This window comes from Diaphorina citri, unplaced genomic scaffold (assembly GCF_000475195.1).
Source record: "Diaphorina citri unplaced genomic scaffold, Diaci psyllid genome assembly version 1.1 scaffold2515, whole genome shotgun sequence".
Classification (NCBI taxonomy): Eukaryota; Metazoa; Arthropoda; class Insecta; order Hemiptera; family Psyllidae; genus Diaphorina; species Diaphorina citri.
The window spans coordinates 25,090-35,178 of record NW_007379936.1 but is presented as its reverse complement, the minus strand read 5'-3'; the positions used below and the strand labels follow the sequence as shown (position 1 = coordinate 35,178).

The 10,089-nt window shown below is 38.2% G+C and overlaps 1 protein-coding gene across 1 annotated transcript; it reads right to left on the bottom strand.

The window, feature by feature from the left end:
* Positions 1–8,177: 8,177 nt before the first annotated feature.
* On the bottom strand, positions 8,178–9,447 carry LOC108253667. Its single transcript, XM_026830680.1, has 2 exons — positions 9,147–9,447; positions 8,178–8,753 (listed from the first exon to the last, which is right to left on the bottom strand). The coding sequence occupies exon 2, from the start codon at positions 8,748–8,750 to the stop codon at positions 8,178–8,180; it is 573 nt and encodes a 190-aa protein (XP_026686481.1). The 5' UTR covers positions 8,751–8,753; positions 9,147–9,447.
* Between the last annotated feature and the right edge of the window lie 642 nt (positions 9,448–10,089).

The window sequence follows — 10,089 nt, the reverse complement described above, 5'->3', positions numbered from 1 at the left end:
TTATCCCTCGCTTTGGTACTTGAATTCGTTTGGAGCTTCTCTGGTAATATCAATGGAGTCTTTATATTACTATTAGCTTACTCGTATATTTTTCGATCTTATATTTTTATTATCTTACGTAAATCCGAGTATGAAGTGTTCACTGATAGCTCTTGTTTTCCTCTTTAGAATGGTTCACTTTATAATATCAAAAACACCTTAATTAATTGAAAAAATATTGAAAAAATAGGGAGCACTAATTTCTTAAACTTCACAACACAACGCAACGTTGCCAACCTCCCGCAACGTTGCCAACCTCCAAAAACACAAAAAAAACACATTATCATAAAAAAGTATGTAAAAACATCGAAATTTGACGTCACACTAGTGACATTTCAATGCGTCACACTAGTGACCGTCACTCTAACAAAAAGAAGCTATAGAGGTTCAGTAAGCACTAGAGCAGTATTGCTGAGAACAAAAAGAAGCTATAGAGGTTCAGTAAGCACTAGAGCAGTATTGCTGAGAACAAAAAGAAGCTATAGAGGTTCAGTAAGCACTAGAGCAGTATTGCTGAGAACAAAAAGAAGCTATAGAGGTTCAGTAAGCACTAGAGCAGTATTGCTGAGAACAAAAAGAAGCTATAGAGGTTCAGTAAGCACTAGAGCAGTATTGCTGAGAACAAAAAGAAGCTATAGAGGTTCAGTAAGCACTAGAGCAGTATTGCTGAGAACAAAAAGAAGCTATAGAGGTTCAGTAAGCACTAGAGCAGTATTGCTGAGAACAAAAAGAAGCTATAGAGGTTCAGTAAGCACTAGAGCAGTATTGCTGAGAACAAAAAGAAGCTATAGAGGTTCAGTAAGCACTAGAGCAGTATTGCTGAGAACAAAAAGAAGCTATAGAGGTTCAGTAAGCACTAGAGCAGTATTGCTGAGAACAAAAAGAAGCTATAGAGGTTCAGTAAGCACTAGAGCAGTATTGCTGAGAACAAAAAGAAGCTATAGAGGTTCAGTAAGCACTAGAGCAGTATTGCTGAGAACAAAAAGAAGCTATAGAGGTTCAGTAAGCACTAGAGCAGTATTGCTGAGAACAAAAAGAAGCTATAGAGGTTCAGTAAGCACTAGAGCAGTATTGCTGAGAACAAAAAGAAGCTATAGAGGTTCAGTAAGCACTAGAGCAGTATTGCTGAGAACAAAAAGAAGCTATAGAGGTTCAGTAAGCACTAGAGCAGTATTGCTGAGAACAAAAAGAAGCTATAGAGGTTCAGTAAGCACTAGAGCAGTATTGCTGAGAACAAAAAGAAGCTATAGAGGTTCAGTAAGCACTAGAGCAGTATTGCTGAGAACAAAAAGAAGCTATAGAGGTTCAGTAAGCACTAGAGCAGTATTGCTGAGAACAAAAAGAAGCTATAGAGGTTCAGTAAGCACTAGAGCAGTATTGCTGAGAACAAAAAGAAGCTATAGAGGTTCAGTAAGCACTAGAGCAGTATTGCTGAGAACAAAAAGAAGCTATAGAGGTTCAGTAAGCACTAGAGCAGTATTGCTGAGAACAAAAAGAAGCTATAGAGGTTCAGTAAGCACTAGAGCAGTATTGCTGAGAACAAAAAGAAGCTATAGAGGTTCAGTAAGCACTAGAGCAGTATTGCTGAGAACAAAAAGAAGCTATAGAGGTTCAGTAAGCACTAGAGCAGTATTGCTGAGAACAAAAAGAAGCTATAGAGGTTCAGTAAGCACTAGAGCAGTATTGCTGAGAACAAAAAGAAGCTATAGAGGTTCAGTAAGCACTAGAGCAGTATTGCTGAGAACAAAAAGAAGCTATAGAGGTTCAGTAAGCACTAGAGCAGTATTGCTGAGAACAAAAAGAAGCTATAGAGGTTCAGTAAGCACTAGAGCAGTATTGCTGAGAACAAAAAGAAGCTATAGAGGTTCAGTAAGCACTAGAGCAGTATTGCTGAGAACAAAAAGAAGCTATAGAGGTTCAGTAAGCACTAGAGCAGTATTGCTGAGAACAAAAAGAAGCTATAGAGGTTCAGTAAGCACTAGAGCAGTATTGCTGAGAACAAAAAGAAGCTATAGAGGTTCAGTAAGCACTAGAGCAGTATTGCTGAGAACAAAAAGAAGCTATAGAGGTTCAGTAAGCACTAGAGCAGTATTGCTGAGAACAAAAAGAAGCTATAGAGGTTCAGTAAGCACTAGAGCAGTATTGCTGAGAACAAAAAGAAGCTATAGAGGTTCAGTAAGCACTAGAGCAGTATTGCTGAGAACAAAAAGAAGCTATAGAGGTTCAGTAAGCACTAGAGCAGTATTGCTGAGAACAAAAAGAAGCTATAGAGGTTCAGTAAGCACTAGAGCAGTATTGCTGAGAACAAAAAGAAGCTATAGAGGTTCAGTAAGCACTAGAGCAGTATTGCTGAGAACAAAAAGAAGCTATAGAGGTTCAGTAAGCACTAGAGCAGTATTGCTGAGAACAAAAAGAAGCTATAGAGGTTCAGTAAGCACTAGAGCAGTATTGCTGAGAACAAAAAGAAGCTATAGAGGTTCAGTAAGCACTAGAGCAGTATTGCTGAGAACAAAAAGAAGCTATAGAGGTTCAGTAAGCACTAGAGCAGTATTGCTGAGAACAAAAAGAAGCTATAGAGGTTCAGTAAGCACTAGAGCAGTATTGCTGAGAACAAAAAGAAGCTATAGAGGTTCAGTAAGCACTAGAGCAGTATTGCTGAGAACAAAAAGAAGCTATAGAGGTTCAGTAAGCACTAGAGCAGTATTGCTGAGAACAAAAAGAAGCTATAGAGGTTCAGTAAGCACTAGAGCAGTATTGCTGAGAACAAAAAGAAGCTATAGAGGTTCAGTAAGCACTAGAGCAGTATTGCTGAGAACAAAAAGAAGCTATAGAGGTTCAGTAAGCACTAGAGCAGTATTGCTGAGAACAAAAAGAAGCTATAGAGGTTCAGTAAGCACTAGAGCAGTATTGCTGAGAACAAAAAGAAGCTATAGAGGTTCAGTAAGCACTAGAGCAGTATTGCTGAGAACAAAAAGAAGCTATAGAGGTTCAGTAAGCACTAGAGCAGTATTGCTGAGAACAAAAAGAAGCTATAGAGGTTCAGTAAGCACTAGAGCAGTATTGCTGAGAACAAAAAGAAGCTATAGAGGTTCAGTAAGCACTAGAGCAGTATTGCTGAGAACAAAAAGAAGCTATAGAGGTTCAGTAAGCACTAGAGCAGTATTGCTGAGAACAAAAAGAAGCTATAGAGGTTCAGTAAGCACTAGAGCAGTATTGCTGAGAACAAAAAGAAGCTATAGAGGTTCAGTAAGCACTAGAGCAGTATTGCTGAGAACAAAAAGAAGCTATAGAGGTTCAGTAAGCACTAGAGCAGTATTGCTGAGAACAAAAAGAAGCTATAGAGGTTCAGTAAGCACTAGAGCAGTATTGCTGAGAACAAAAAGAAGCTATAGAGGTTCAGTAAGCACTAGAGCAGTATTGCTGAGAACAAAAAGAAGCTATAGAGGTTCAGTAAGCACTAGAGCAGTATTGCTGAGAACAAAAAGAAGCTATAGAGGTTCAGTAAGCACTAGAGCAGTATTGCTGAGAACAAAAAGAAGCTATAGAGGTTCAGTAAGCACTAGAGCAGTATTGCTGAGAACAAAAAGAAGCTATAGAGGTTCAGTAAGCACTAGAGCAGTATTGCTGAGAACAAAAAGAAGCTATAGAGGTTCAGTAAGCACTAGAGCAGTATTGCTGAGAACAAAAAGAAGCTATAGAGGTTCAGTAAGCACTAGAGCAGTATTGCTGAGAACAAAAAGAAGCTATAGAGGTTCAGTAAGCACTAGAGCAGTATTGCTGAGAACAAAAAGAAGCTATAGAGGTTCAGTAAGCACTAGAGCAGTATTGCTGAGAACAAAAAGAAGCTATAGAGGTTCAGTAAGCACTAGAGCAGTATTGCTGAGAACAAAAAGAAGCTATAGAGGTTCAGTAAGCACTAGAGCAGTATTGCTGAGAACAAAAAGAAGCTATAGAGGTTCAGTAAGCACTAGAGCAGTATTGCTGAGAACAAAAAGAAGCTATAGAGGTTCAGTAAGCACTAGAGCAGTATTGCTGAGAACAAAAAGAAGCTATAGAGGTTCAGTAAGCACTAGAGCAGTATTGCTGAGAACAAAAAGAAGCTATAGAGGTTCAGTAAGCACTAGAGCAGTATTGCTGAGAACAAAAAGAAGCTATAGAGGTTCAGTAAGCACTAGAGCAGTATTGCTGAGAACAAAAAGAAGCTATAGAGGTTCAGTAAGCACTAGAGCAGTATTGCTGAGAACAAAAAGAAGCTATAGAGGTTCAGTAAGCACTAGAGCAGTATTGCTGAGAACAAAAAGAAGCTATAGAGGTTCAGTAAGCACTAGAGCAGTATTGCTGAGAACAAAAAGAAGCTATAGAGGTTCAGTAAGCACTAGAGCAGTATTGCTGAGAACAAAAAGAAGCTATAGAGGTTCAGTAAGCACTAGAGCAGTATTGCTGAGAACAAAAAGAAGCTATAGAGGTTCAGTAAGCACTAGAGCAGTATTGCTGAGAACAAAAAGAAGCTATAGAGGTTCAGTAAGCACTAGAGCAGTATTGCTGAGAACAAAAAGAAGCTATAGAGGTTCAGTAAGCACTAGAGCAGTATTGCTGAGAACAAAAAGAAGCTATAGAGGTTCAGTAAGCACTAGAGCAGTATTGCTGAGAACAAAAAGAAGCTATAGAGGTTCAGTAAGCACTAGAGCAGTATTGCTGAGAACAAAAAGAAGCTATAGAGGTTCAGTAAGCACTAGAGCAGTATTGCTGAGAACAAAAAGAAGCTATAGAGGTTCAGTAAGCACTAGAGCAGTATTGCTGAGAACAAAAAGAAGCTATAGAGGTTCAGTAAGCACTAGAGCAGTATTGCTGAGAACAAAAAGAAGCTATAGAGGTTCAGTAAGCACTAGAGCAGTATTGCTGAGAACAAAAAGAAGCTATAGAGGTTCAGTAAGCACTAGAGCAGTATTGCTGAGAACAAAAAGAAGCTATAGAGGTTCAGTAAGCACTAGAGCAGTATTGCTGAGAACAAAAAGAAGCTATAGAGGTTCAGTAAGCACTAGAGCAGTATTGCTGAGAACAAAAAGAAGCTATAGAGGTTCAGTAAGCACTAGAGCAGTATTGCTGAGAACAAAAAGAAGCTATAGAGGTTCAGTAAGCACTAGAGCAGTATTGCTGAGAACAAAAAGAAGCTATAGAGGTTCAGTAAGCACTAGAGCAGTATTGCTGAGAACAAAAAGAAGCTATAGAGGTTCAGTAAGCACTAGAGCAGTATTGCTGAGAACAAAAAGAAGCTATAGAGGTTCAGTAAGCACTAGAGCAGTATTGCTGAGAACAAAAAGAAGCTATAGAGGTTCAGTAAGCACTAGAGCAGTATTGCTGAGAACAAAAAGAAGCTATAGAGGTTCAGTAAGCACTAGAGCAGTATTGCTGAGAACAAAAAGAAGCTATAGAGGTTCAGTAAGCACTAGAGCAGTATTGCTGAGAACAAAAAGAAGCTATAGAGGTTCAGTAAGCACTAGAGCAGTATTGCTGAGAACAAAAAGAAGCTATAGAGGTTCAGTAAGCACTAGAGCAGTATTGCTGAGAACAAAAAGAAGCTATAGAGGTTCAGTAAGCACTAGAGCAGTATTGCTGAGAACAAAAAGAAGCTATAGAGGTTCAGTAAGCACTAGAGCAGTATTGCTGAGAACAAAAAGAAGCTATAGAGGTTCAGTAAGCACTAGAGCAGTATTGCTGAGAACAAAAAGAAGCTATAGAGGTTCAGTAAGCACTAGAGCAGTATTGCTGAGAACAAAAAGAAGCTATAGAGGTTCAGTAAGCACTAGAGCAGTATTGCTGAGAACAAAAAGAAGCTATAGAGGTTCAGTAAGCACTAGAGCAGTATTGCTGAGAACAAAAAGAAGCTATAGAGGTTCAGTAAGCACTAGAGCAGTATTGCTGAGAACAAAAAGAAGCTATAGAGGTTCAGTAAGCACTAGAGCAGTATTGCTGAGAACAAAAAGAAGCTATAGAGGTTCAGTAAGCACTAGAGCAGTATTGCTGAGAACAAAAAGAAGCTATAGAGGTTCAGTAAGCACTAGAGCAGTATTGCTGAGAACAAAAAGAAGCTATAGAGGTTCAGTAAGCACTAGAGCAGTATTGCTGAGAACAAAAAGAAGCTATAGAGGTTCAGTAAGCACTAGAGCAGTATTGCTGAGAACAAAAAGAAGCTATAGAGGTTCAGTAAGCACTAGAGCAGTATTGCTGAGAACAAAAAGAAGCTATAGAGGTTCAGTAAGCACTAGAGCAGTATTGCTGAGAACAAAAAGAAGCTATAGAGGTTCAGTAAGCACTAGAGCAGTATTGCTGAGAACAAAAAGAAGCTATAGAGGTTCAGTAAGCACTAGAGCAGTATTGCTGAGAACAAAAAGAAGCTATAGAGGTTCAGTAAGCACTAGAGCAGTATTGCTGAGAACAAAAAGAAGCTATAGAGGTTCAGTAAGCACTAGAGCAGTATTGCTGAGAACAAAAAGAAGCTATAGAGGTTCAGTAAGCACTAGAGCAGTATTGCTGAGAACAAAAAGAAGCTATAGAGGTTCAGTAAGCACTAGAGCAGTATTGCTGAGAACAAAAAGAAGCTATAGAGGTTCAGTAAGCACTAGAGCAGTATTGCTGAGAACAAAAAGAAGCTATAGAGGTTCAGTAAGCACTAGAGCAGTATTGCTGAGAACAAAAAGAAGCTATAGAGGTTCAGTAAGCACTAGAGCAGTATTGCTGAGAACAAAAAGAAGCTATAGAGGTTCAGTAAGCACTAGAGCAGTATTGCTGAGAACAAAAAGAAGCTATAGAGGTTCAGTAAGCACTAGAGCAGTATTGCTGAGAACAAAAAGAAGCTATAGAGGTTCAGTAAGCACTAGAGCAGTATTGCTGAGAACAAAAAGAAGCTATAGAGGTTCAGTAAGCACTAGAGCAGTATTGCTGAGAACAAAAAGAAGCTATAGAGGTTCAGTAAGCACTAGAGCAGTATTGCTGAGAACAAAAAGAAGCTATAGAGGTTCAGTAAGCACTAGAGCAGTATTGCTGAGAACAAAAAGAAGCTATAGAGGTTCAGTAAGCACTAGAGCAGTATTGCTGAGAACAAAAAGAAGCTATAGAGGTTCAGTAAGCACTAGAGCAGTATTGCTGAGAACAAAAAGAAGCTATAGAGGTTCAGTAAGCACTAGAGCAGTATTGCTGAGAACAAAAAGAAGCTATAGAGGTTCAGTAAGCACTAGAGCAGTATTGCTGAGAACAAAAAGAAGCTATAGAGGTTCAGTAAGCACTAGAGCAGTATTGCTGAGAACAAAAAGAAGCTATAGAGGTTCAGTAAGCACTAGAGCAGTATTGCTGAGAACAAAAAGAAGCTATAGAGGTTCAGTAAGCACTAGAGCAGTATTGCTGAGAACAAAAAGAAGCTATAGAGGTTCAGTAAGCACTAGAGCAGTATTGCTAAGAACAAAAAGAAGCTATAGAGGTTCAGTAAGCACTAGAGCAGTATTGCTAAGAACAAAAAGAAGCTATAGAGGTTCAGTAAGCACTAGAGCAGTATTGCTAAGAACAAAAAGAAGCTATAGAGGTTCAGTAAGCACTAGAGCAGTATTGCTAAGAACAAAAAGAAGCTATAGAGGTTCAGTAAGCACTAGAGCAGTATTGCTGAGAACAAAAAGAAGCTATAGAGGTTCAGTAAGCACTAGAGCAGTATTGCTAAGAACAAAAAGGAGCTATAGAGAGTAATACCCACAATTTTCAATAGATTTTTCTGGAAATCGTAAAACGTCAGATATTTATGTATATAGGGGAGTGACTCGCTTAAACGGTCACCTGTCCAAACTCCAACCACACTCGATGTTAGGAAGACCGCGGAAAAGATGGGATGCAGAGTTTAGAGAGTTAGGAGGTGAGGAGTGGTGGAGGATAGCAGAGAACAGAGATAGATGGAAGGAGTTGAGAGAAAGAGGTGTGAATATGATATTTTAATAATCACTACCCTGTGGACGTTTGTATGCTGCATGGAGATTCTGTGCAGGATGCAGACGTCCACAGGAGGCCTTCAGTAGAAAAAAAAATCATTGTTTCCTTTTTATGAAAGTGTAGGTAGTTAGAGTTTGATGAACTGTTTTTGTAGGTATTGTTTGCTATTAATATACTGAATGATGTTTGAATATTTTATTCCATGATGTTAATCCCATAATAATCGGTCCTTTCCTTTCTTTTCCCACAACCTTCGTAAAGTCAATTTGGTCTTCGGATAATCTAATTCCAAGTTTATCTTGAAATAGTTTTATTACTTGAGCAACTACTTGACTGATTTGGTTAGAACCTTCTTCTATTTTAAAGCCTCGTATTACTATATTTTTTCTCCTTCTTTCTTTCTCGTGGTCTTTTTTCTCTCTTTCATTACCTTCTTTTAGACCTGAAATTTTCTCTTCACATGTATCAACTCTCACCTTGAGCTCTTCTACATCTGCCAAGAGTGGGGCAAGTTTTTCATCTATATTGTCATTTACCTTTTGCGTCTCTTGTGTGATTTTTTCTGAGAGCTTAGACTCTAACTTGCAGACTTCAGTCGTGATCAACTTCCTTGTTCCTCTCATTTCGTCACATATTTTGAGGAGTGTTTCTACTAGTGTCGTCTTTTCCGGAGATTGAGGATCTTGATTTCCATCTTGGTTTTCATTCTCCATGATTTTCTTTTCCAAATCGGAACTCATTCTCTGTAAATTTTTGTAAGAGAATTAGGTAGGTACGTAGTTACTCTAGGCCTAGTTGCTGAGATATATCTTCAAGGCAATTTGGTACCACCAAAAAAACTCAATGTCATCCACTTTGCATACTTTAATAGTTATCAGGGAAATGAATAATGCTGTTATATTGCGTTCGTTTTTAATTTCAAGGCGTTTTATTTGTCGCTCGAACTTTGGAAGTGTGACAGTTTGGTTACATAACAGGTAACCGGGTAAATTGGTTAGGTAAGATATTTAGGGTAAAACAGTGCGTAAGTCTGGCAACCTCTACTCTGTTCTCGGTTGGCGTGAGGGGGGGGAGATATCTATCTCGTGCTTATCTTCTACATAGCTATTCTATTATACAGATATAACTAGACGTACTTATCCCTCGCTTTGGTACTTGAATTCGTTTGGAGCTTCTCTAGTAATATCAATGGAGTCTTTATATTACTATTAGCTTACTCGTATGTTTTTCGATCTTATATTTTTATTATCTTACGTAAATCCGAGTATGAAGTGTTCACTGATAGCTCTTGTTTTCCTCTTTAGAATGGTTCACTTTATAATATCAAAAACACCTTAATTAATTGAAAAAATATTGAAAAAATAGGGAGCACTAATTTCTTAAACTTCACAACACAACGCAACGTTGCCAACCGTGTAAAATAAATATTATACCCTCAATGAAAAATTGGACCGAAAACAATACTCACCTTATCCTAAGAGGATACGAAGTATGAAAAGAAGAAAACAATATTCTGACGTCTACATAACACTCACCTTTTGACCAAGTAAATCTACTCGCACTTCCTTCTTCTTATACTTTATCAGTTATCTTGATAACGTCAACTCCATGTAATCATGACAAGAAAAGTCACAGTACAAAATGCAGTCAAGCTTCGTAAAATATGAAAAATTCAAATCATAATATATTAAATAGGTCTCGTCATTTTTTCCACGAATAAAATGAAAATAAAATTAGATACCTACTGAATAATAAATACATAGAGCGGCAATACGCGGAAATGAAAAGTAAATAGTCATGTGAGTCGTGAAAAGTGAGTAGTAATAGTAATACCTAGTAGTTGCCATAGCGATGAAACAAAATTGTTCAAATTTTAATTTCTAACTTCTACCCGTGTGCAAAAGCTCAAAATTCCAGCCTAGTTAGATTGAGCAGCGCATCTGCCTTGTAAGCGCTAGATCGCTGGTTCAATTCCCGACCGGAGCGGATATTGTCCTGAACGGATGAGGTTCATTTTCGGAACGGCTGGCTTTCTCATATCCTGTCTTCCTTTTACGAAGAAATTGGTCGGCTCTGTCT

What these genes read in the sequence shown, in the direction of transcription:
- LOC108253667 (XM_026830680.1), bottom strand. Translation starts at nt 8,750, where the DNA reads ATGAGTTCCGATTTGGAAAAGAAAATCATGGAGAATGAAAACCAAGAT.